The 27,610-nt window shown below is 38.3% G+C and overlaps 1 protein-coding gene across 1 annotated transcript in view; it reads left to right on the top strand.

Annotated features, from left to right (window-relative positions):
- Positions 1 to 27,610, top strand: part of chst8 (carbohydrate sulfotransferase 8) — a 196,124-nt gene that overhangs the window by 43,459 nt on the left and 125,055 nt on the right. The window contains exon 2 of the mRNA XM_004067502.4: positions 1,918 to 2,111. Coding sequence (XP_004067550.2) covers positions 1,961 to 2,111 — 151 coding nt within the window. The 5' untranslated portion in view covers positions 1,918 to 1,960. The remainder of the gene's footprint in view (positions 1 to 1,917; positions 2,112 to 27,610) is intronic.

Below are 27,610 nucleotides of genomic sequence, written 5' to 3'. Positions count from 1 at the left end.
TGCAGACATCTGCGTATAATTTATGGTTGGCAGGTCGAACTCTTCATTGTCTTCTGTGCAGCGACATAAAACAGCACACAATCATACCAGCACACTAAAGAGGCAAAAAGTGAAAAAGCTCAAATTTTCAGCTACTAATGGTTCATTTGAAGCACAGCACTGTCAAACTTTAAAACTCTGCTTTAATGTTTGCTCCAGATTACTTCCTGCATCCTTTAGGAAACTTTTTTTCTTGAGTTACTGCATGTATATTATAGCTTTTAGATGTTTCCTGACTTTCTTTCTGCTGTGCTTGTAATGAATTGGAGTCATCATAGTGTGAAGAGAGACAACTGAAAAAAAGTCCTTCCCCATCTTCTGTTCTGCTCTACATGCAGGGTTGGTGCTTCACGCTTATTCACCAAAAACCCAATTTTTGGATTTCTTTCTCCTAATGGTGCTCTTCACTGTACATCTTTGCTTGGATCGTTTCCCTGCAGATTGACTGCAGGACTGTATATGTGAAAATGCAAAGCTGACAATAAGAGAAGCGAATAGAATGGGTTTATGGGGGAGGGTTAATGATCCGACATCTGAATAACTGCTTCATTTGAAGGTACAGCGAAAGCTATGATGTTGTTGACTCTGATATGAGATCTACTGCCATGTCAGCACACGCAAACAGTGGCATATCTGTGCAGGGCCCTCAATGACAGCACATAAATCATGTCTATTTATGCTGCAGACTGGTTCAGAAGAAGCCGACTAATTCCTTTGACCAAAGAGGAGCACAGGGATATTTTCAGTTAAGACTTTGATCAGTGTGACAAATTGGTTCTTTGATGAACTCCCTTTATTACATCCCGCAGCAGTCCAAGAATGCCAGGACCAGAATGTTTTCGCAATTCTTCTTTCTTGCTGCACCTTTAAGTGAAGATTTCACCCCCGCCACACACTTGGAAAATCACCAAAATTTGCACATACCATCAAATATTGACTGGGGCTGAGAAAGTGTTTTATAATCAACTAACCAAAAGACATGTGTTGAAGATATCCAAAGTAAGTTTTGAAATTATGGGATGGCCACAGGACACACACCTTGGTGACCACTTTGTTGCAAAGTGTGAGACCTTCAAGTTTTTGCACAATTTGGGAAAAAGATCAACAACTTTTGTTTAAACAATCTTCACAAAATTTCACACACATGCCCCCAGCTTAAGTGTACAACCACAAATGAAGTGTCCTTGACCTGTGATCTTCAGAGGAACCTGCCATCTTGAAATCAAATTTTAGACCCTAATAAATCTAAACTCCTCCAAGGGATTTCAAACATCTCTTAACTCTTTGAGCATCATTGGGCAGTAGGGGTCGGCGATACTGGGAATTTGGGTATCGATCTGATACCAAGTTAATTACAGGGCCAGTGTCGATATCCATACTGATACCAATACTTTTTCTTGAAATGTTTAATTATAGTAAATTTTTGACAAATATACTTCTTGTAGACTGTTTTGAAGTCTACAAGAAGTGTTTATTTACCTATAGTCTGTCTCAAGTATATTAAATGCCATATTTTTATGATTTGAGAATTTCTATTTATTGTACATACATGCTTTCCAGCAGATGATGTGAGATTTTGCTAATTTACCAATTGTTTGAGACGATGTAAGAGTTGACTTGTTGACAGAAATAGAAACTCTTTTTCCGATGGCCACACATATGCTCTTTTGCATATTGAATTGAGTTGCATCGATTCTGTTGTATGAACAGTAGTCAGAGCTTGTTTGCTGTCACGTCGGTGCAGCTGGAATTGTTTGCCATGCTGTACCCTCATAAACAGAGCGCAGATTTCTTTGTTTAGAGGAAATACCTCTCAGCTCAAACTGTATATTGAATTTTGTATTGCACAGACCTTATAGTTCCTATTGTCTTCCTCAGAGTGGGCTCCACTGCAGTGTGACTGTGCTGCATCATAGTGTGGATGAAGATGAAGATGGTGGTGGACGCCCTGTGTGGACGGAGACGCAGGCTGCCCTGTTTCCTTCTGTTCATCCTACTGTTCGGTGCTGGAGGTCTGGTTCTCTTTATTCACCAACAGGAGACGTCAGAGTTGGCGCAGGCACAAGCCCACGGTGAGTTTGTCCTTCAAATGCTGAACCACAGAGGTGTTTAAACTGCTCATGTGATAAGTTTATTACACGTTCAAATGGGGCACATTCTTCTGAGGCTGTCCGTCATTGGGCTGACAAAGCATGCATTGACTGGGAGCCATTTTTACCTGGAATAACACTAAATAATGTATGACATGAATGTAGTGAACATTATTGCCCCCTTTCAACTTTTCTTTATGTTTGCAGTTAATTTTCTGAAAGTTTTGCAATTTGGAAAGACTAACTGAACAAAAAGACCAATAGAGTAAAAGCACATAAAGGTTTAAGGCAGTGTTTTTCAACCAGTGTGCTGCAGCACACTAATGTGCCATGGGAGATGGTCAGGTGTGCTGTGGGAAATTCCCCATTTTCACTGATCTAAAAACATATACCATCTCCAGGATATCAGCTTGTGCATCCAAACAGGCCCTGATAAAACACTGAGTAGTTAGGAATATGAAAGATCTTGAAATACCTTTTTCTTTGTGTCTATATGATTCGATTAAAGACACTTTGATGAGAATGACGGCACCACGATTTAGCCTTAGCTTCAGATTTTTTTGGAAAAGTTCCGTCCCTTTTAACTGTCTCCACCAATCATTCTTGGAGGCCTAATCCTACGTAATCAGTCTGACCAATCAGACTGATCGCACTAAATCTCCCATGATGCATCGGGTTAAAGTGACAGCGTCTCAGCGTACAATGAGTCTTCCCTGTTAAACGTCTTGAAACCACAAAGAACACACATCAAATGGTTTTTCAATCTTTTTGATGAAATCAGAGGTCAACAGTTTAGTTCTCCTTCAAGGTTTGTGTTTATTAACAGTCAGACATCCCAGAGTTTGGTCCAAGTCATCTTTTTAACTGAAACACTTTTCTAATAACGTCTAGATTATTTTATATGTTAAACTTAAGAAGTAATAACAACATTTAAGAAACAGGATTAAGGTTAAGTGGCCAACAGACACAATTAAACTAAATTGAAATAATTGAATCATCTAAAGAAGAAATAAAACTTTTTTTGTTTAAGTTTTAAAAAATATCATTTTTGATTAAGAAAAAAGAAAAACTAATAAAACTTCAACATGTTCACTTTTTGTGTATAGCTACAGACAACATAAATATAATTAGTCTTTTTGTGTAAAAACTTATCAAATATATTGTGATCATATTGTTCAAAAAATACAGCTGCCTTTGAACCAACATTTAAAAAATAAATCACTATTAGAAAGAATATATTTGTTTTTTGTGTTGCATGTTAGGAAACTGGATGAAAAAACAACTACCAGGGTAAAATGTCAAATAATTTAGTTAAAATTATTACTGAAAACTAGCTTAACTTTGATTACATCTTTAAGAAAAAACAGCTGCAGCTTCCAGCTTTTTCTGCCACAATTATCACATAAATGCACGTGAGATTGCAGAGGGACTGTACATCAATACAGACTGAGTTTCCCCCTTTTTTAAATTTTGGGATGCTGGTGTGCCGCAGGATTTTGGTCAAGGATAAAGTGTGCCGTGGCTCAAAATAGGTTGAAAAATACAGGCTTAAGGTACATCAAATTTATTTTGAAACCAACAAACACCTTATGGACTACACACCTCACTACACTCTTTTTGTGCCTTTCTCAGACATTTTAACACAACTCTTGTTTGAACACTATCAAAGTTCAAACCTGTGTTGGACAAATAGGACCAGTGATATTAAATGAAACCACAGATATGCTAGTAATCAGAGATTTATTTAAATTTGGCAACTGAATGCATTCTGTACAGGAAAAATGGCACAGAGTAGTATAATTGACAGCCAGTCAGAACACAATGCGTAGTGTAAAAAAAAGGGAAATTTCACAAAAAAATCTGCTAAACTTTGATGGCGTTGAAGGTGAAGTCATCAGCAGAACTCACGTCCCTCTTTCTTTGTTTTAATCTCAAATTAGTTGATAAAGGGCAATGAGTTCTTGCTGTTGAAATGTTCTCCACAAACTCTAGAAGGGACCATGACCATGATAATCTACATGAAGGTGTATTTGTTGAACTATAAACTGCAACAGAGATTTCTGATCTAAATAACTAATAAGTCATTATGACAGTATGAAGTAGTGTTTTCTTGGATGATGTTTTCGTGATTCAGGTTGATGAAACTTGTCATGTTCCTCCAGCTTTAACACCCTAAGACTCGAGGCTTTGTTCTGATAAAGTGACCCAGTCTTAAGGATATTGGGGTTTAAGCAGCCATGATGGACGTGTACAACTAAGCTGCTTTGTGTCTCAGAAAGGAGAGATTAGCTGTGTACACGATCCAGTCTTTCAAACAAATTATGGCTGCATCATTTGCCTACATCCTCTGTTAAACCATCACTCGACTCGGGTTGTTGTTTTCTGCTGTTTACTTGAAAAATTTCAACTTTCTTGAGTTTATATCATGACCCCCCCCCCCCACACACACACACACACAAATCACTTTAGTTAAGTTTCAAAAATATACATGTTTTGCTGTTTGTTGACAATGACTCTGTCATTAAGGTTTGTTTGTGTAGTGAGAAAAATCATTATGTACTTTCCAAAGGGCTATCTGGAGATAGAATCAGCAGCAGCACAGAACCAGCAATCCACGGAGTGTCTGTACTATCATGTGTCAAGAGCGTTGTGAATCATTATGAATATGAGTGGTGTCACACTCGGCTCCAAAAAGAGCCACTTATGCAGAGTGGGAACTCTCCAAGCCTCTAATATTACCCTGATTATCAGATGCTTTCAGGCTCGGTGTTGAATGAAAAAAAAACATGGGGAGGAGGAGGGTACTACTAGCAGTTCAGAATCGACAATAGCAAAAGCAAACACACTACAAATGTACTTTTCATGTTATACAAAGACTCACATGGCATCATGACCAACCTCTGTGATTCATGGAAAAACTCACAAAGAGACTCACACTTTTGTTGTTTTTATTCAAAAATGACCTTTGTTTAAAAGGTTGTTTCAAACACAGAGTCCAAGGAGATCTTTATTTTAGTCATTGCAAATGATATTTAAAATCAACCGGAAAAAGCAGTGTTGTTTTAGCATAAAAAAAAAAGTAATTTAACTGCACGTATGGATTTTAACGCATACTAGAATTGTAACTAAGCAACATGTCTAATCTAATAAAAATAAAGATTTAATCCATATTTTTCATTGTTAGGATAGGATAAAGTCTCTCAGCAGTCACTTTTAAGCTAAAATGATGTGGCTATGTTCTGGCATATCAGTAGGCATGGGCAGGACTCATTTATGCTCTGCAGGGGCTCAATCCAAAATGATGGGATTTGGGTCCAATTTATCAACAAAAAATAAGGATTTTAAAATAATTCAGGCCATCGATATTCATTAAATTCATGAAGGAAAAAACATTTTTAGTATTGACACATAAAAGCTTCTCAGAAAGTTAAACCTAACTAAAGCATTGATACAAAGAACAAGGCCATACAGATAAAAATAATATTTACTATTACCAATGGTAAACAAAGCAATAAGCTATCTTCCCTGCATCTGACCCGAACAATGAAAACTTAAAGTAATACAAATAATATAAAACTTTTAAACAATTGAAATACTTTAGCTTGTATTAGGCCAAAAAACCCAATCTTTCAGAGATCGTAAAAACTGTGGCCTGAAATAAAAATACAAAAGCAAAAACATATATGTGTTTAATTTAAAAGCAAAAATAAAACACATTAAATGTATAATTTACAGTCTTTGTTCTACAATTAATTTGGATTTAAAAAATGAGATTGTTATTATTATTACGATAACTGTACAATTATAAAGTACCCGTGAAAGAGAAATGACTCCCTAGCCATCTAGGCCAAATGTCTGCAGTTTCCGTCCCTCGGTGGATGGCGTCTGGCAGGGCAAACGAGCGGCGCCCCCCAGGGGCTGGCAGAGCTCCCTACGCTGTCCACTCATTGTAGTTTCTGCGTCGCAAAACCTGAGCTTTTTCAAACCGCAAGGGTTTGTTCACACTCTGATCTACACAATTTGAATAATAAATATTCAGAAATGCTTTTTTAATTTTTTTATATATGTCCTCCATCATGAGAAAAATGCTTAAAAACACAATTTTTATTGGTGTGGATGTTTGAAAAAGTGTGATTGCAAAGTTGTAACATCCTTTAAATGGTTTTTAACAGGGAGCAGTGGATGGCGTTACGTTATTCAATTGTCTTCACTGCAAGCAGCTTTCAGTTGTTCTGAGGTAGGCGTGGAATAATGAGCAGGTTCCTCCAGGAATAGATTTTCTTTTCCTTGTTGATGGTTTTAGCACATTTTAGGAAGACAGTGACAGGATTTAGTCTTTACACTGCTGTCATCAAAGTGAGATGATGTAAAAAGAAAAATGATTAATCTGTAATGATCAATGCATAATGGTGATGGCAGCGTATGTTTAGGTTGACTAATAATAAATATGTCACCTCAACACTGTTCAGCATGAAACCAGTAAATAGTTTCTGTCAGATTGTTTTTTCTCCCCCTACATTTATTTAGACTCTGTATTGCTTTTGACATGGGGACAAACTTTGCTGTTCCATGTTTTCATTTGATTTATAGGACAATAATTGTTTTACTTTTTTTAATTACAGTGCTAGCTTGTTATAGCTTTTTTTTTTTTTTTGTCCGTGCACAATCCTTTGTGGCTTGTGTTTCATTGCTTTTTTTGATATTGGAGGAGGAATTTCACTTTACTAAATCATGCATGAGGGATTGTGTGCTGTATACAGAATACAGTGGCACCACACTCTTGTCAGCTCTCTGTTAAAATACAATGAGCAAGCAGCATCCTTGCCCCAAGCTGCGGTCCTTCAGCCTGGCAGAAGCTCATATCTAATAGAGCCCAGTTATAATACATCGGGTGTCAGCTTTTATCTGCCTCCCCCTCCTTTTCCACCTCTTTATTTGGTTTGCAGTGTGCTTGGGAGCGTTGTGTCCTGTGGTGTACATAGTCTGCACAATTACAGCTGTGAAAACTGCACTTTAAATGACAACAGTCACCCCCCTGATCCCTCCAAAGGATTTGTTTTAACAGAATTGTAGGGACAACAACCACTTTATCATGGAGAGGACACCTAGCAATTCGGATAAACCCTCCTCACAAATTTACACCTTTGGACATATTTCAGATGACCGTGGCAGTGTTGAGCGAGTGCTTCTGGGAGCAGAAAGTCTGCCTGGGTGGTCACCTTCCAGAGCAATTCACAAATCAAAGAAAGGAGAAAAAGGTGCTCCACCGTGTTGCTGCTAAAAGGATGTTTTTGGGGACAAGCAGGAATCTTGATGGTATTTTGAAACGGCTTACATGCAATCCTTCCACTCTAGGCAACTGCTGCTTGTGGAGTATGTACACCTAAACAAGGGGAACTATTTAAAAGTAAATTTCTAAAGTTCAGACAGACTGATGGAGCAAAATGCAACAAACCTTTCTATAGTGGGTCTTTGAAAATGAACTTTCTGAGTCTTGTGTGCATAAAAACATATCAAAGAGTGGATTCTTGTACGCAGGTCACCCTCCTAAGCTTTGTGAAGCCTTAAGTTGAGGAAGTTTCAGGTTTGTGGCCCCTTTTAACAAACTTTGTGAGTCTCAAAGTTTTGTTGAATGCAGTTTTTGGTGTACAAGTATTGGAAATGCAGTGATATTCTTCCAGTCACGATGTGGTGGGTGGAACAGAACACAAAGGCTTTCTCTCTCTTAATAGCAAAACACTGTTTTTTTTCTTTTGCATATACTTGTCATATTTGAATATTTGAGTAAAACTAAAACTCTATTGGGAAAAATATGCCACACTGTGTATAAGGGATGCTATAAATCTTGGTTTAAAACCAAACCATATGTGACACAATTGAACCGAATTGCAGGGAAAGTGAATTGTTGCACCCCTACTGAATACATTAACATATGTTTACATTGAAGGTGACAAACACCTATGTTGTGTTAAATTTATTATATTTAATATTGTTTTATAGCATTTCACTAGGTTTCATGAAAGACAAACAAAAGGTTTTTTTTCATTGTAACGCACTTATTAACAAACTTAATGTAAGGATTTTTCTGATCGTTTTTGGTCTTTTGTTGTTATGTAATGAACAAATCATTATCGGACCGAAACAAAACAGTGACCAAAAAAGGGGTTTGAACTGAACCGTGAAAAAAGCGAATCATAGCATTGCCAGTGGGTGTGCATTTATATTTGTCCCATACTGTGTCGCTAATGTAAACTAAATGAAGATTGATGCAGGTCTAAATTTTCTAGCTTCCACAACTCAAAGATAACTCAAGATCAGCATATACTTTAATTCCTAGTTATTAAAAACCAACTTTTGTGTTTGGATTTATGTAAATTTTGTGTCACTTTCAGCTTTGCAGGGATTCTTTCTATTTTGTTCATGAACAAACAAACTCTTCAGCTACAGCTCTGTCATGATTTTTCTTTTTTATCTTTGGCTCAGAGAAAACAGAAAAACAATTTTGAGTTTATGTCCACGATTGACCATTCATCTATTCATGGCAAAAGCTATCACTGCGATCCCAGCAGTCCAAAAGTTCTTCTCCGACGTGGGTCATTTATACCTTTGACAGAAAGCAGATTTTGTGAATAAAGAATTTGTTAAATAAGAAAAAAGGAATTCATCACAATGTGTTTAACTGTGTGCTATAAGCATTTAAAGTCAGAACAACTTAATGTCACTGTCAATATTATAAACAACTTTCAACAAGCAATAATGCATTGTTTTAGTCAAAGTGTTGTGCTGTTTGTTCTTGGAATCAATTTAATGTTTTACACATCAGACCTATTTCTCAGTTTATTGTAAGAGTGGCACATTTTCCTCAGCATATTGGCATTCAGAGCTGTGAAAATTATTGCAGGTGCTCATCACTTCCAGGAAGTCAGACTTTTTTGTAAAGTCCTCTCTGTCTTTTTTTTTAGAACTCATTAAGTATTCCTTTTAATCAGATTTATTTTTTTTTCTTTTTATTTGACCCTTTTCACAGGGTTGTTGGATTTTTATTAGCTTGCTTGGCTCTCACTTGGAACAAATAAACGATTCAAGCATAAAAGGGCAATTCATTAAGAGTGTGAACAAGTGCTGTACTCACACTCAGGTATGAGGACTGAATATAAAAATAAATGTGAGAAAAACAGCCAAAGTTCAAAGAGAAACTTTCAAAAGTCTGCCATTATGACTGAATAATTACCATTAAAACTACTTCAAATTAGATTAGAGGAAACCCAGACTCATTATAGTTATTAAGAAAAAGAATGCTTAATACATTTCACCTTGTCTGACGATGAGATTCCTCCCAGAAGAATAGAAAAAGGAAATATTTGCATAGTTAAAGTGCAGCTTTGAAAAGAGTCTTGAATGGGGATGACAATGAAGAAGGAAATGAGATAAAAAGTCTTGAGTGAAGATGACAGCATCAGTTGATGAGTTATGTTTTCTCTGATCCACAAAAACTGATTCATTCATAGATTCTAAGCACTTTCTTCATATTATCGTTATATAGACAAGCACTTTTTATAGTAATAGGTTATAGGTTTATTTACCTGTACCCAGCATTTAAAGTTCTTGTCATGTTTTTAATCTTTTAACCTGACATGAACTATGAAACGTTAAATTGACCATTTTTTAAGATTCAAATTTAATTTCCTAAAATAATTACAAAGAAATGTGTTCAGCCAGCTAATTTTACTCTTATCATTTATCTAAGCATAGCACTTTTACCACCATTCAGATGCTTTTCCAATAGTTTCAATGACCTAGGCTGTCAGCATTACCATTTTCACATAAAAATGTGTTTCTCTCAGTTGTGGATACCTTGAATCTTCAGTTTTTAGAAAAGTCTGAACTATAAACCTATATCCACCCTTATACCTAACTGTCCCTGCATCCACACAGGCTATACACTCTTCAGAAACATCTTGGGAGTAGGAGGTTATTGCAACTGTCACCAGCAAGAGGAACAGACCCTGGATTGATTACCAGTCTGTCGCGTTGCAGCTATAAGACAAACAGGACAAACAACAATTGCATTTACTGAACAGTGATAGCAGAGATCACTGTTCTGCTTCAAATTCCATGTCCTAAAAGTACTCCAGATGGCAGCTGCAGAGGTAAAACGCTGACAAAACAAAGAAACAATGTGTCTCAGAGAGTAAAAAAAACATATTAATAGAACTTAACACAAAGGTAAAAGGGAAGTGAAGAGAAGGTGGTAAAACCATGTTTCTGTCATTTAGCATGAATGCATTGAGAATGGAAATAAAGTTAATCTAAATATTCCCTGCTGACCCCCCAGCAGGCCTCTGTGTCTATACATGCCATTTGCCCGGAGCCAGGCATATTGTTTGTCTCTCAAAAGAAAAATTTGATCTCTCTGTCAGAGGTCCATTAATCCCTTAAGCCTTGTCTGTTTGCGTAGTCCAATTTAGCAACCTCTTAATGTAATTAAATTGTGTTGATGACCCCCCCACAGCAGCACAACACCACTGTAAGTGTAAACTAATCCACCACTGAATGTGGACTTACTTCAGTATGTTTTCCCCATTCAGTCTTTGCAAAGCTCTTCCAACAAAGTATTTTTGTTGCTCCTGAAACTAAAACATATAATCTTCCCAGACCTTAAAGCTCGGAAAAGCAATATCCAGTGAGTTACTTGATCACATCACTATTGTAGAACCCTAAGTGCAGCTTTCCAGTGGAAAACATGGGCTGCTCTGTCCTTTCAATAGAAGTACAGTGGCAAACCTTGAAATGTGTCAGCACTTAAAGCCAGACATTGTCATCAATTTTTCAGTCATATGCCATCTGCTGTGGGAAACAATAACAATCAGCGCATCCACTGTTACACAGCCACTTCTGCCTTTCCTATTTACCCCTAAAGCAGAGGAAAAAGTTCCTGAGGACAACTGGAAAACCTTTAAAGAAATGTTAAAAAAAAAAAAAAAAACAGTTTCCATGTGTTATCAGGAGCATGTATCTTTTTCCAGACCTGGGATGTTCCAATTGGATTTGAAATGGAGCTGCTCTCAGGCAAAAAGGAAGGTTGTGGGGTTTTCCATTAACATTAATGCCCAGGGTTATGCCATGGGAGGCTTTCACATAATCTGTTTACCCTGCCATCTGATCCCACTCTCCAATGGCTTCAATATTCCAAACAGATTTTATTTTATACATTTCCTGCTCTGCCGGAGGTCAGTGCAATAAATATATTAATGTTTAAGTTGGTGATGGACAAATTGATTTAAATGCTTAGAAGCCTCTGATTTACTGATCAGATGTTTCAAAATAATTCAGATAAATTATAATCTGTCATTTACATTTTAAAACATGTAATTTTGAAAATTAGACCAGAAATGAGTGTGTTGAAAAATACCATAATGATAAAATATTAATAAAACGTGCCCATCCAAATTGCCACGGTTTAAAAATCAATTTTTACAAACAGATAAATGAACGCAGATCTAAAAGTATTAGAGTTTGAAGTACTAAATGTAAGAGGAAGTAAAAAAACATGTTAAAAATCATATGCAGTGTTGTTCTCTTTGATTAACACAGACATGGGTTTATTTCGGGGCATTATCAAATGGACAGGGTAATGACCCCCCTCCCGTGAGGCTTAACGTGCCTTGGTCATCCCACAGATGATGCTGGGACAGGTTGCCCTTTTCCATCGCGCCACGCTGAGTAACATTCAAAACTCCAAAGCATATAAAACATAATGAGGCCAGAGCAGCAGGTGGATCCAACAGCGTGGCGGATTTTTCAAAGTCCCTTTGAAGGCAGGCAGTCATCACAGACACTTGATGCTGTTGGTCTTTTCCATACTGTGTCACTGTAAAAACACAATATATTAAAACAGAATTGACTGACCCTGAGGCTGTAGCACTCAACATACAACAGATGTAGTCATCTATAAAGCTACTGTACATTGTTAAGGGTAAGTGTGCCCTGAACTGTGGGGGAAATGGTTCTGCGCACGGTTTCAAACTACCAAAACATTTGCTCTTTTTTGAGTGAGGTCAGGAAATTATAACAGAAAACTTTTAAAAAATCTTAAAAAACAGCAACAAGAATTTAGAAAAAGATATCTCTTCATATTCACACTAGATCATCTACCTCTAAGGAGGTTAGAAATCAGATCCTCAACAGTCCGCGTGTCCTTTGACACCGAAGAACACATGAGGGGCCGCCAAGTGTCCATCATACATTGATTTTGAGTGTGAGAATGCTAAAGAACTAAGAATATGCAGCAGACTAAGAATTTGGGTGTCTGAATGAGAAAAACTTGAGTTGCTTTGAGTGGTCAACAAGATTAGCAAAGTTCTTAATAAATGTCATCCATTTGCTATCCATCCATTTATTTATATCTGATCCTTATGATGAAGCACTGCAACAATGCATTTCCAAAAAGATTATGGATGATACCATTATGCAAATCTGGTGAGAATACTGAAAATGCTAAAACTACTAAACAGTCTGTCTCAGAAGCTTGGTGTAAAATTAACTACTTCTACATACGCACTGAGTGATCTTTAATATTCTGAACAATAAAAGGCTGCTAAAGGAGTTTTTCCTGTTCACATTTTTTTGTGTACAAGGTCCTTTTGATCAGAGGATGATTAAAACACGATTCGAGACACTTTTTCCAACTTATTTGTTGCATCTTGTGGTTTCACAAGTTTTGTTCAGTAAACTACATCGACCTACTGCAAAGAAACTAGAATATTGCCACGCCGTAGCAAATTCTCATACATAGAATATGGTTTCTGTGGAAAATGAACTTATTTTAGCTATAGGGTGACCTCAAACGTGCTTTCAAGGTATTTCTGTGTCTGTAAATATGGCCTCTATGTCTGAGTTTATCACTGTTGCTTCTATAGTGGAGTCAAACTAAAGATCGGCAAGTCTTGCAAAACCTTTTTTGACACTCTGTGTAAAGACTAGAGAGACTTGTTTAAAAGCCATTGGAGGACATGCAAGAAAAAAGGCCTGCATTCTCCGTTCACACAAGTCAGCCCTTTAAAAGAATTGAGAAGGATTTCTACAAAAACAACACATAAAGCTGCAAGTTTCTAAGAATTTCTCCTGTCAATGTTCATTATACGACAGTATGTGTACATTTATGCATAAATTGTACAATCTTTGCCTCTAATTTGAACAGAAGAAAGTTAAAGTGACAGATTTGTAATAAGAGGAAAAGCAGAAACCCCCTGAGCATTTTAGCAATTAGAAAAGAAAAAGATCATTGAAAGCTTAAAGTGGTCCAATAAGAGAACTGAGGTAGAGATTCTATTGCATGGAGAAGTATTGTCTCTAAGCTCATAAATCTACAGACATTGGGGTAGATTTTTTTTTAAAAGGGGGTACACTATGTACAAGTAGCAAAATTCCTCTATCCTTTATTAATGGGCAATATGCACCCAAATAGCAGATGCGTATACCTGAGATGCCAAGATTTGTCTTTGGAGCATCTCACCAACTGTTGTCGACAAACCTCACAGTCCGTCTGAATTTCTTCCGAAACCTCTGCATTGTTTCCGAACTTTTGCTCTGTCTCTGCATGAAAAAAAAAACCTTTTTCTCCTCCTCCTCAATGTCCACAGGATCTACAGACCAGAAACGCTGCAACTCAGCAGTAATGGGAGGCATTCATCTTGGTAGTGGTGCAGCTTTAAAAAATGCTGGAGCTGCTTCTAACCACAAGCATGACTATAGGAGCATTCAACCAATCAGAAACCAGTTAAATCTATAATCACCAAGGCACCAAAATGCATGCAGGGCATTTCTGAGGACAGCATATCTTTGGTAAAAAAAAAAAATGCAGAGCGGAGAAAAGAACTCTAACATTCAGGTCCTTGCAAAACTTAAATCTTTAAGAAGGTCTTGTGGTCAAGATGTCCAAATCCTCTTTGTGTGCGACATTGAGCTGGACTAACAAACTCACAGCTTTTGCTGCTTAAAAATCGTCTTGTCTTATCATCACCTAGTATTTGCAAGAGGGAAAAAAGAAACATCCCAGAAATATTCAAAAAACAGTAGCAGGGGAAATGAGACAAACATTGTTGGCATTGCACTGTGGTTTGTAAAACAGACGCTGGGAATACACTAGAAGAGGGTTCAAATAAAGCTAAGCCTGTAACTGTATTAAAAATTGAGCAACTCTGGAACAACACCAGCAATAAGCCAAAGTGAGACTTGTTCCACACTGTTGAAAGTGACCACTTTGGGCTTTACTGGGACATTTTTACCAATTTCCTTGATAAGGGACTATCAAGGAAATTGGTGAAAAGATTCCTGGATAATTGCATTTTCCTCAGAGTTGATGGAGCTCCTATTTACCACTGACAGAATAAAACTTTACCTCCTGATTTCATCATACAATGATGAAGTCTTACATAAGCTTTTTGATTCTTCTTATGTCGCTGCTGTCATGTGATTCTGCTAAAATCAAACAAAATGTTCCTCTTTGAAAGTGTGTTCTCATTGATAACCACAGTGCCAAACTGCAGTCAAGCCTAATCAGATAAATTAGAGCTATACAACTGTCTCTCAGTTTGACTGCTACAGATATTAGAGACACGCAAAGAAAGAGTGGGAGAGACACAGAAGTCATGTAATCACAGCTTCCATTGAGGAAATGTTCCACAACAATAATCAAAAAGACCCCAATGTTTGAGGTTGATCAAGCCATCATATGCACAAGAAATAACGTTTTTCCAGCAAGGTCAAAATGCATACAAATTTTAAAACCAGCTTTATCCCATTTGGGTTTACAGAAAAATATGCATTATAATGTGAATTATTATTTTGTTTAAACAAAATAAATAAAGGTAAATGTTTTTCTTTGTGATCTTCTACCGTATGTAAAAAGGGAAGTACAGTATGTGTGATCCAAAAAAGTTCAAAGTTGTCAGTAAATACAAAAATTCTAACTGATGTTTGTTATAGAATTATTACACAGAATCTGAAATATCTTAAACATTTATTCATTGTAGTTTAGATAACATTGGCCTACAGGTAAGTAAAAATCTGAAAGGCAGTATCTCACATAATTAGAGGACTGAAAAAATTAAAAATAACAGTAATTATAATTAATGTTAAAAACTTGTCCTGCCACACCCTAATCAGCCCATTACCCCAAAGAATACCCAATGGTTTCCTGACCCCCTGAATGGTCTCTCAGTCTGGATCTGTGGGCTACACCATAATAGACAAGGTTGCTGACTTGACAGAAGTCCACAAAATAGTCATAGATGCCTTTCAAAAGGTGAACATGCCACACACAAATTGTAGGGAACTGATTGTGCAGTGTTGTTTAAAAAAATAGTGTGCTTTTCAAAAATCCAGGAACACAAGACAATCTTCATATTTCTGAAGTGTGATCATTGCTCAATTTTTGCAGGTGTTTTGCAGGAAAGTAAACTTTTTTGCCTGATGTATGCCCCCCCCCCCCCCCCCCCCCCCCCGACACACACACCTGTCTTTTCATTTGAAAATAAAGTCCCAGTCTGAAAGAATACCACAAGGACATAGAATCCCCTAGCTGCTGGTGTTGGCCCGTTATGTTTTCTGAAGCCCACGGTAAATGCTGACCTTTACCAGAACCTGGTACCTGCCCACATTGCAAAAGGTACCAAAAGTTGGTTCAATGTCCATAATGTTTCTGTGCTAAACTGACTGACTTGAACTTGATAGAAAATCTATAAGCTGTTGCCAAAAGGAAGATGAGAAGCATCAGTCAAACAATGCAGATGACCTGGAGGCAGCTATCAAAGGAACACTGGCTTCCATTACACCTACACAGAGCCACAGACTGATCACCTCTAAGCATTAATGGAGTTATTCCTGCAAAAACAGACCCAACCAGTATTAAAGTTAAAAATGAAGAGTCAAAAGCCTGAAACATTTTGGCTGAAAACTTTTATTTAATATGTCAGATATAATATGTTGTTTATGGAAACACTAAATTTTAGCTTTTTATTGCTTGTAAATCAAAATTGCCAGAAATGCACAAAAAATAAAAGGGTTGAAGTGTTTCAATCCAAGTATAAAGATTGTAATGTTACACTATTAAACCTACGCAGAGTCACAGACTGAGGTTATCCCTGCACAGAGAGACCCCGCCATTAAAATAAAATGAACATAGCTGTCAGAAGCCTGACATTTAGCTGACTAAAAATATTTTTTATTGTTCTGATGTGATATTTTGATCATAAAAACAGTACATTTTAGCTTTTCGTTGCGTGTACACCATACTTGATAAAATATTTAAAATAAAGTGTTTCAATTTAAGTTTAAAGATTCTATGCAAAGCAATATTTCCTTTTTTCAATTGAATGATAAAGATTTCCAACTTTTTCATAATAATCTAGTTTTTTTAGATCTACCTGTTCATATCATTATTTTAACTTTGAAATTTAATTGTGTTGCCAGCTCATATTTCAATCGTTAAACAGTTTTCAATCTATTTGTAACAATTCCATACGGAAATTTTTTTTCTTTTTTGGAATTTAATGACAAATACAAGATTTATTTTTTGATATAAAAAGGATCTTTAGCTACTAAAAACAGATTCTGCTAAGCGATGTTTCATGTGTGTTTCACTTCTTAAATCTTTACTCAGACCAGCGTGTTTTAGAATCTGACACTACACATGTATCATGTCACCATCCACCACCCATCATAGATATTATTTCATGATGGTTTCCAAAGGACAAGCTCTGATCAAGGATCAGCGAACTATCCTTTCAGTCTGAAGCCAGCATGCTTGTTATTAAATCAGACTTGAACCCATTCCCTGTCTACCATTGAGAAATGTTAAATGGATATTATTGTGCACCGCTGAAGCTTCCATCACTGTAATCCCTCTGCAAAGTGCTGGTGCTCTTAGAGAGAGATGAAAAGAGTGGAGAAGAGAGTGGCCTATTCACCATGTGTGTCACTGCAGAGGGCACGAGGAGTGAAGTTGGTCAAATCTGTGCCCTGAGCTGGTGATTCCTCAGCCCTCCCTCAGTCAGAAAAGAACAAAAGATTAAGCCCTCCTACTGTCTAAGGTGATAACAAGCTGTCAACTTCTAAAATGTAATCTGCTGACTCTGGGCGGAAGTCATGGTGTCAGTGAAGAAGGCCACCAGCTGATGCTTATCTCCTGAATGGCATGCCATTGAAGAAGAGAGCTGAGACCCTGCTGGCAGACACATAAATGCCACCTCTGGCTGCCATCAAACAAAGAGGCCCACATGGGCAAAGGAATCCATACTGGGCCAATTCTCAACATATTTATGTACATGCATTCCCTCAAGACGTCCTCTCACTATCTAATGTGAGCCCCAAAGAAAAGAAGATGGTGATGATAAATGGCATGAATAGCAGCCAATAGACTGGAGATAATAAGGAATTACCCATGACAATGCTGACAAGTGATGGGAGGCTTCCCTCTGTCAACCTGTCTCTTGAGTCTTTCCACTCAGTCTGTGTACAGATAGTTAAATGTAAAAGCCATATTGCTGCCAATACAAAGTCCTATGGCACGCTTCAGTGGGCAGTGAAGCTACGATATGGGAGCTCTCTCCAGGCTGCAGCCAGTAAATCAATCCAAACTGGGTATTATCCAGCCTTTTAACAAGGGTAATGCCGTGCAGCTAATTGCCTGCACCTTGTACGTCATTGTGTCTCTCATCAACCTTATGTCCTCGTAGCCCGTCTTTGTTTGTTCCTCCCAAATATTACAACTGCAAAATTGCTTTGAAATTACCCAATGGAACTGCCAGATGGCTAATAAAACATGCAGGGCCTTCTTTGATCGTATTGGTTATTAATATTGACAAGCCAGATTTCCTTTATGTCAGATCTGTGTGGGGTTGTTTCTCTAATAGGGTAAAGGATCTAATTTTCTGGTCTATACAAAAAGCCACTTATGATTCCAGTGGTTATGGCAGAGAGAGGGAATTAGTCACACAGGAGCTATTTCAGGCTGTTTACAGTCTGATTTCAGACCGGAGTGAGGAGGGAAGAGGGGGTTCCCTTGTGGATTTTGGGCTATTGATCTTGAAACATGAGTTCATATGATAAGAAATGGCTGGCTTTAGTTGTTTTTCTACAGCCGAGCAAGAAAGAAAGAAATGACTTGGATCTTTCTGTGCAGGTTTGTTGCCTCGAAACAGCTTGATTGAAGTTGCATAAATGAAATAGCAGAGGGTTTTGCTATCACCTGTCATGTGGATCATTCATAAAAGGCAGATTTTTTTTACTACCTTTTTGTAAGCCTTTAGTCACATAACCAAAACTATGAGGCTGCTGTGTGTATATTATTTAAAAGGGGAAAAAAAGACTCTGGGGTTTTTAAGCTGCTTGTGAACTGCCGTCTGTTGTTGTCTTCCTGAAGACAGCTTGCCAGTAATCCAGAGCTTTGTTTACATCCAGTCCCCAGTAATTGTAGAATGTCACCATCTCACTGTTATATATCCTTAAATATTATTAGGGGAAAGGAAATGTTTGATGTTGTCCTTTTCTATGGTAAGCTGCTTTAGGCATAATCATCCATATGATAGTCATCATCTAACCACCCAGACATAGCCTGACTCCCCTTTGGCATTCCTCTCCTTGAAAACCTTCTGGAAAAGTAGGGAAAAAGACGAAACCAAGTCAGTTAGATGTTTAGCAACAGGTGCTATAATTCCTGCTATAATTCCTGAAGTCCTATGTTGAATTATCTGCAACCAAAGCCATCATAAAAAGAGTCTTATTCAAAAGTATTTGCATCTTCAGTCCTGGAGATGGAGAAGGAAGGGAAAGCTTGGTCACAAATGCCCTTACAGGTGGATACGGGCTCTCTGTAGATGAAGAATGGGCAAACCTGTACGGGGCACAGAGGTGATCCGCACAAACTTTTAAGATTGTTGACCATACGGTGAGCCCAAAGAGTGAAAATGTTCATGCACAACACACAAGGGCAAGTTAGGGGGAAGTAGCTGAGACGCAGGCACATCATTATATGGATTTCCCATTTTTTTTCAACCCCCTGAACTGTCCATACTGCACAACAGGTCCGTTAGTACTGTTCAAGTGATGCGTCTGGGGCAGTCTGACTGTTGGAAATGAGGAAATTAGAGTGTAGTTTGTGTGGGCGTCCTACGGGCACTTATGTATCACCTACACAACCTGTGCGTGCAGCATTTGCGGGCAGTCAGTAAGGAGCCATTACTCGCACCTTACGAATGACTAGAGCGTGGCACTGGGGCACCAGACACAGCATCATCTGTAGCTTACATTATCCTAACAAATGCTTCACGATAGACTTACCACTCACACACTTGTACGTTTCATTTTCATGACATCCCTCAAGGTGGTAACATATGCCTCAAGGAAACTGAAACACACACCTGTGCCCCCCTTAAAATGGAGCCACACCTCTCTACAACCCTCCACGGACCTGGACAACCCAAAAACATGCAGCACCCATATGGATCAACCCCCATACAGCTGCATGTGTCCAGTCTACGGCATAAAGAGTTAGCAGATAGAAAGCTGCAGTGATGTCCAAACTGGTGGACCAAAGGGGTCTTGCATTTACTGGCTGGGTAGCTTGGTTGGTAAGGTGGAAGGCTGCCACGCAGGATTCCAGGGTTTGATTCCCGGAGGGGAATGAATAATGGTAATGGGGCAATAACCAGATCAATGGCGAGCAACCAACATCAGCCAGTGAGGGCCCTTGGGCAAGGCCCTTAACAATGCTGCAGCTCCCCCCAGGGGATGGGTCAAATGCAGAGAACAAATTTCGCACACCTAGGTGTGTGACAGAAAGTGAAACTTTCTTTAAGAACCAGATCTACTGTTTTCATTTTTCCTTCAGTCAATGTGGTTCCTCTGGTTTCTGCACTATGTGCTCAATAGCGTCTCAGAATCAACGCTCCATACCAAGATGCCAGTGATCTGCTTCAGTTCTGATTTTCAGGGAGTTGCAGCCTCGGTTTTGAGGAAAAAAACTGGGTTTCTTGATGCATTTGTTTTGTCTTGAGTAAAAATAAAAAGCCGCTGATGCACAACATGAAGAGGGGGGCACAGATTCCCAGAGGTGATCTCATCTTTTCTGCAAATGTCCTTGAAATAGATTCCACTTTCTCATTGGCTGTTAGTTTGTAATCTATGTTTTCTGAATCTCTTTTTTTTTTTTTTTTTCTTCAGCGTGGGTCAAGGTCGGCAACAAAAACAGAGGTAGAGAGCAGTACTTTTATAGGCCCAGGTCACATGTTAACTTGGTAAAGTTCCAGTGGTTTACTTGGATGTTTAAACAAAACAGCAATTTTTATTTAAAATTTTTCATCTTAAAATTTCCCATAAGACATTTAAAACATGCTTATTTAGTAGGGATCACTAAGTTATTTAGTTTTCTACAGTGCATGGCAATTTTAGTATTAGTGATATCACTTTTGAGTATGAAGAGCTTTTGTTTGTTTTGGTGCGAGAACAATCTAAGGAGTCAATCTAAGAAGTCAATAAACTCACACTGAGTGATATTTCCACATCCATGAAGTCATTCTCACTACAATAAAAGTGCCAATATTTCAGTCTTTGTTCTGAGAAATCAGTTGCAATTGAAAATTACATTTAGTTAAATTAGACATATTTGTTTTCAAATACCTGAATTTATGATGGTGGCCTTGAGAAGAAAAAAAAAACAAAACCCTATACCTGCCCTGTGGCCAGGTTTCTCATGCGATAGTAATAAATATGTCTGAGCTCATAAAAGAAAAACTAGTGGGACAAAAAAAGGAAACGACAGCCTGAAGATCCAGTTATTTGTTTTGTTTCATTTCGGTTAACATCTAAATATCTGGATGTAAATTGACTCTGCAAAGATACTTTTGCTCTCAGATTCCTGTTTCCATTTCAGGCAAAACCCTGAGGGTCATTTCTCCAGGTTAATCCATAAAAACAGTGGAAACTTACACATGTCTTTGTATTTACTGTATCCCCAAAAATGGCACAGGAAGATTGTGTTTCTACAGGGAAAATATTGAGATCCAATAGTGGAAATCCTTCAGTCTGTGCTTTGGGGAAGCGTTTGCCATGTATTTATGTTTTTCGTTGTTGAAATTGGTCACCTAAGTCAGAGAAAAATGTAATTAGTAAAGGTTCTGTCCATAAATAAATAAAGACAACTTTGCAGAGAGGCGTTTTGTTTCATTTGAGTTGCTTCACAGCCAGCAATATCCTGTGGGGTAGTGTATTTCAATTCCAAACCATTACTCAGTCTACCCACCTTATGGCAGCTCCATCCCAATGTTCGTTTTTAGCTAATGGCCTTTAGCAACTGAATAAGAGCCATTAATGTCAATTCTGAAGATGCAGCACGACAATCTCTGCCTGATTTCTCACTACTACTGTCATTTGATGCCCACTTGTGAAATGGGCTTATTTCCCTTGTGACTGCCTCAATTCTTCAACTGAAGCAGGGATTTCATGCCTGACCCTTAAATTGACCTCTCAATTTAAAAAAAAAAACATCATGTCATACTTGATCTTTTGTATTTTGACCCATTCACTATTTCTTCCCGTATTTTTTCTTTACGTACCAGACTGCATCTCAGAAAATTGAAAAGCTTTCAGGCACCGGCTCGGCAGTATGCAGCCTTTTTCTCTGAACAAGGGGCCATTTTTGCACGTTTTGTTTTACTGCATTAGACTGAGCCCATAACAGGTACAGGCCATTAAACTACATCAAGACAAATTGAGCTGTTCACTACCCATTCCAATTTTCTTAGAGGTGGGAGCAAAGGAGAATTAGACATAGATCCTCTTATATTTATTTCCTGAATATCTCCGAGAGGGTTTGAAGTGTTTTGTCTTTCTCTGCCATTAAACACAGGGCTGATTGTTTTGTGAGAGATGACTTTGGTTAAGCAGAGGCTAGATTACTCCAAATACTGTATGACTACATTCCACTTGATTCTTTTTCGCTGTGAGGGATTTTGTCCACTTCTGTTCAAACTCATTTGCTGCCATTACTCTGCGTTTGCTGTATTGTGTTTCACTGGTACTTTGCCTTATTGGCACAGAAAGCCAGACTCCACCTTTCACACCCACCTCTATTATCAGGAATCAGACTCTTTTTTTTATGACAGAAGGTTTCTTCATTTTGTTTTTGCTAACTTCACTGTGGGTGTTTATGTGCAAAGAGGATTCCAGAGGATCCATACAAAATTGTAGGAGCGCTGTTAAGAAATAAGCCCACTTCAATGGAGGGATTTGCAGAGCCCACTCAGAGGTAGGAGGGTGCCTTTCAAAGCCACGTTTTTTTTCTTTTTTTTCTAGGGCTGTTTACTGCACTGTACGCCACACAGTCTAGTAACACTAGTCACTAGTAACCCTTCGGCCACCTGCCAAAAGATCTAGCCTCAGCTGGCATAATGGAGAACTGAAGCTCCTCCAAAGACTTGTCAAAACCAGCTTTGAGTCTCTATTACTCATTATTCTTTAAGAGGAAATAAAGCCCAAACAAAAACTCCACAAAAAGCTCCAAGCTCCGCTTCATTCCGATACATCCATTTGCAGACAAATATGTACGTCTTTGTTTTCTTTGTCCAAGCTGGCATCTGGCTCAAAACTGTACGACTGGATCGCTCCGACATTGCTTGGCTTTTAATGTTAGGTTGAGGGTGTGTGAGGGCTGTAAGCCAGCTGAAGAGAGTGTAACTATAGGGATGATGGGAAGTCAGGGAAGGCTTTCTTCACACCAACGGTCCTGCCCACAACTTGGAGGCAAATATCTGAATAACTCTTGCCGCTCTGCAGAGACTATGTCGTAGAAGACAACACAGATTGCCTAAAAACAGTTTAAAAATGATTAAAAGACCACATGCAATGCTTTTACAAGAGATCAAGCGATGGTTGGAGTTGGTCTTTAGTAAGAGCACCCCAGCTAAAAGAACTGCTGTGTTAATATCAAAACTGCTTGAAATACATTTTTCTTTTGTTTTTTTAAGCTTTATTGGGAAAGCATTTTGAAATTTTACAACTTTTCCACAAATTCAAAACAAAGAGTTGCTTTTACGTTTTTAGTATTGTTTTCCAAGAACATCAGAACTTTGTTGCAGATGGTGTTATACTTGTTATTCACTTAGAGTATGTAGATCAAATCACATTTATTATCATTCTACATAATATCTGTACCGGTAGACTAAGCATACTCTGTCCACTTAGACCAATTTCCTTAGAAGGTGTCCATCTGCGTTTTCAGAGAGAGAGACATAAATACGTATTTTTTATTCTTTTATTTGTAAAGGCCTTCCACCTTACTGTTCTCATTTGCCACCCTTCCAAAATCTTCTGCCCCCCTCCCCCTATATTAAATGTTCTAGCTCCACCCCTTTACCTGTCACTTTAAATTTCTAACAATAACGGAACGGAACCTTTGTAAATCAGGTTTCCTGCTTTATTTCTGTGGATAAAGAACATTTTCCTTAAAACAACAAGGTTACAATTAAAGATTCCGCTAACAGATCAATGCCGGCTTAAGATGAGGCCAGCGATGTCTCTCTCATCATTGTATGACTGACCCCCAAATGGCAAGTCTATCAATTCATTGTCACTTCTCCTCCCAGTAGAGCCGCACAGAGAAGTGAGGCAGCATTAATTATGAGCCGTCAAGTTCCAAAGGACAGTTAATCTCTGTCATTTTGATCCCGGAGACATTTAGATCTGTCACTAAGATTGGAGCCAGGTCACCGCTCGCGACCCGTAAGTGGAAAAGAGAATTCTTCTCACGTTTATGGAAACTTGTCTGGCTTTTTTTTCCCCCTTTCCACTCTTCCACTGTTTCTAGTTTGTGCAGTAATGTCATCTATGGGGTGAAAAGTTTCCATCAAAAAGTAAAGAAAAGTTCACCCAGTGATGGAAAAAAAACGATACTTAAGATGGGTGGATTATTCCTTCAACAAAGGCAACCAATTTCTTCTTTAAAAAATCTGCCACGATTTTTGAAATCGTCTTGATATCTTCCCTTACTCTCCCTTTCTTTATATAGCCTGATTTAATTTGTTTTTTGTAATTACATTCGATATTTTTGGTTTATTATGATGTGTCATAAACTTTTCCTTTTGATTGAAAATGTCACTGAGTTGTCTGTACCTTTTGGAGAAATTGCTCTGCTAATGATGCCCCTGTAACTCACAGATGCCAGTGATGGTCATCATACCCCACGTGAAAAGTGCTGATTGATTCTTGCAGGCGAGTCAGGCAACAAAGCGCCGCAGAAAAGAGCCAGCAAGGACTCAGCGAGGCTACGTTTTGACAGAACTGGGGCATCGCCTCGATTATACCTTCTCAGTGCCCCTTTGTGTGTGTGCTCAAATGTTTCTTTGGAACAATGCAGATTTCACTGCAACGATGACAATGTCAGCAGCAAAACGGGATATTTCCAGGTGCGCATGAAAATTCCAGCTATTCACATGAGGCAGACGGTCATGAGAATGGGCACACGCTGTTTTCGAGCTCTCACATTAGGCTGGGAGCACAAACACTGCATTAAGAGCGTAAGCCTCGCTGCAGCATGCAGGGTCACGGGCACAGGTGTGGGAAATGCTGCTTAAGCGGTAATTCTGCACATGTCCTCACACACATTGTATTCACATGCACGCTCTGTTTGCCTTTCATCAGCTTGCAATCGTACATGAAATGTTTCACAGTAACAACGTGCTGCAGCTTGAAGATTGTGCACGAGGCTCCTGGGACTAAATGACACCCATCAGACAGTCTGCAAGGAGAGGGAAACTGACTGAAGCTGTAGGAAAAACTAATGGGTCTCCTGATGTCAGTGTCAGTTTTGGACCATCTCTGCTCTTTGATGGGATGGGGGATGTTTGAGGGAAGTAACCCGCTGTGGAGAGCCTCCCAGTTTGAAGTATGTCGGTTTGGAAAACTAAACAGATGAGGGTTGGGACACCGAAACAAAAGTAGGATAAGTTGATGGATGGAGAAAGAGGAGAAGTTTAGCAGCTTTTTCACCCAGATTCATCAAGATAATCAGCTCTGCTAAATTCGGGAAAACTCGACAGCTGCTCCATCTGGATGCCCAGCTTCCGCTGCCATCATCTCCACCATCACACCCTGTGAGGGGAGCTGTGAGTTTCCACCATCCTGAAAATTGAGAATGACTCGTGATGAATTACTTTGCGGATAGAACAGTAATGAAACCCTACTTCTTGAGTGTCACTTTCCATTTTAGATCATAGCAGTTTAAGATGAAGCTTTATTATTTGGGATCCTATTAAGTAAGTAAATCTTTATTTATATAGCCATTAAAATCCAAGAAAGAACACCGAATGGTTCTACTTTATACATAAGAAAGACTTTTTAAAAAGATTTCAACAAATAAAAAATGTTTTAATACTTGACTTAAAGACCCCCTTTGAGGAAAATTCAGTTTTTGGTGTTTTTTAGCATGTTCTTGTGGCATTTTTCTGATAAAGGAGGACATATATTAAGAAAGTGAAGCTTAAAATTGTATTTGAGTATTTCTTTATTTCTTTATTGTGAATGAGGAGCAGATGAAAACGTTTTGTTTGAGAAATATTGTGTTTGTGATGTCGGAAATACGCTGGGTGAGTTGCTCTGCTCCATTCCAATACATCCATTTAAATCCATGAACGTCTAAGTTTTCCTCGTTCGAGCTGGCATCTAGCTCAAAACGGCTGGATAGCTCCAGTATTGCTCACCGTTTTCCTTGCAGCGGTAATGAGTTGTTGTGGGCTGTGAGGGGCTTTAAGATAGCAGGAGAGCTCAATGACAGAGCGATGTCAGGGGTCGGGGTTGCGCTGACACAACTCAGAGGTGAATTTCTAATGATTTACCATTACAATGATTTAACCATTTTTAAAACACCACCACTTGGAAGAGTTTTTAAATAGATCAAAAGATGATCAGATCGGGACTTAAAAGCCGTAATCTTCAGTAAAATGTTTGTTTTGATTTTGATTTGTTAATTCATATTATAATAAAAAACACATTTCTGATGTTGTCACCAAATGCGACAGTCTTCTGTTTGATGTTTTGGTATGACTTTAAATAACCCTTAAGTTTCAACTACCACACTCGGCCAGATGTGAAAGAGGTGGTTAAAAAACTGCAGTTTTATTTTTATTTTTTTGTCACGCCGGTGTTAAAGCTATTTTTTCAGCTAATGACTGATGCAATCATGCAGCTGAGAAAGAGGATTCTGACTTTCATATTCATACACTGAGTTCATTCTCAGGAGCTTAACATAATCTAGAAAGGATATTTGACTGTTCAGTAGCCTAAAACTCGCATGTTGTTTATATCCTGATATTATTGCTCACTGCAGATAATAAGCTTCTGCCAGATGCCATAAAAGATTCCCTGAATTTGCATTTCCAAACATTTGAAAAGAAAATGCAACAGTATGGAGGCTTTTTTCTGAAGACGGTAATGGGATTACTCATTTTTAGCATTACTGTGTGTCCCTGTTTGGAGTGACTCTAAGCCAATCAACTCATCAGAGGTGCTAACAAAGTCCACAATTATGCATCGGATCAGGTTGGATTGAATGTTTATTTTTTGGAGGACAGTGCTGCTCCATTATGCCGGTGATACATGAGAATGACGTGCAGTCATGCCTGCTCCTTAATACTAACAGCCCCGTGGATGAAGTAATTGAGACAATATTTGCAGAAGTTATTCTCAGAGTAAATCCACAGGCATAATATCAGTTTATGGATTTATTTTTGTCAGAAAAAAATTGTTTTGGGCTGAAAAAGCTTCTCATTTTCCCGCAAAGTGAGAAAAATGTCTTTGTGCCGTAATTTAAAAAATTCAAATCACAGACGCTTTATGGTGCTTCGTAATCACATACTCCAAAGCTGTTTGATGAATGTGTTGCTAAAAACAATAGCTCAAAGTTAATGACGGTAAAACTTCTTAAATGTATTTCATCACACCACTTGGTTGCCGTGTGAACAGCACAGCACTTTGTTACATAGAGAATTACCTCATCCTATTTGTCAATGTCCACAGGGAGGCAAGGTTGTCTGCACCCAAAGATTCATCCATCTGCGTATCTGTGACACGCCAGCCTCACAATGACGCTCCAACCTAAATGCTCTGGGAGAAATCCTTATCTTCCTCTTTATTACACTCTTGTCATTTGTTTTTACCAGACTATTTAATAAAACCACAGTTACATCTTAATCTACCCCTCCGTGTTTGACGTAGTTGAAGACCAAAAGGCAGGAAGGCTGAAAATTTAACATGTTTTCATTGAATAAACCAAAGAATGGTTTAAAACTAAAGAGCAAAATAACAACAGGTAAATAAAAAGGTAAAATAGTATCTAATATCTTTGAAGATCAGTCATCCAGATCATGGTATCACAGGATTCTGTTCTTCCAGACAACTGGACTTTAAAGTAGAATTCAGGCTCATAAATA

This window comes from Oryzias latipes, chromosome 3 (assembly GCF_002234675.1).
Source record: "Oryzias latipes chromosome 3, ASM223467v1".
Taxonomy (NCBI): domain Eukaryota; kingdom Metazoa; phylum Chordata; class Actinopteri; order Beloniformes; family Adrianichthyidae; genus Oryzias; species Oryzias latipes.
The sequence above is the reverse complement of the archived record's forward strand: the minus strand, read 5'-3'. Positions and strand labels throughout refer to the sequence as shown.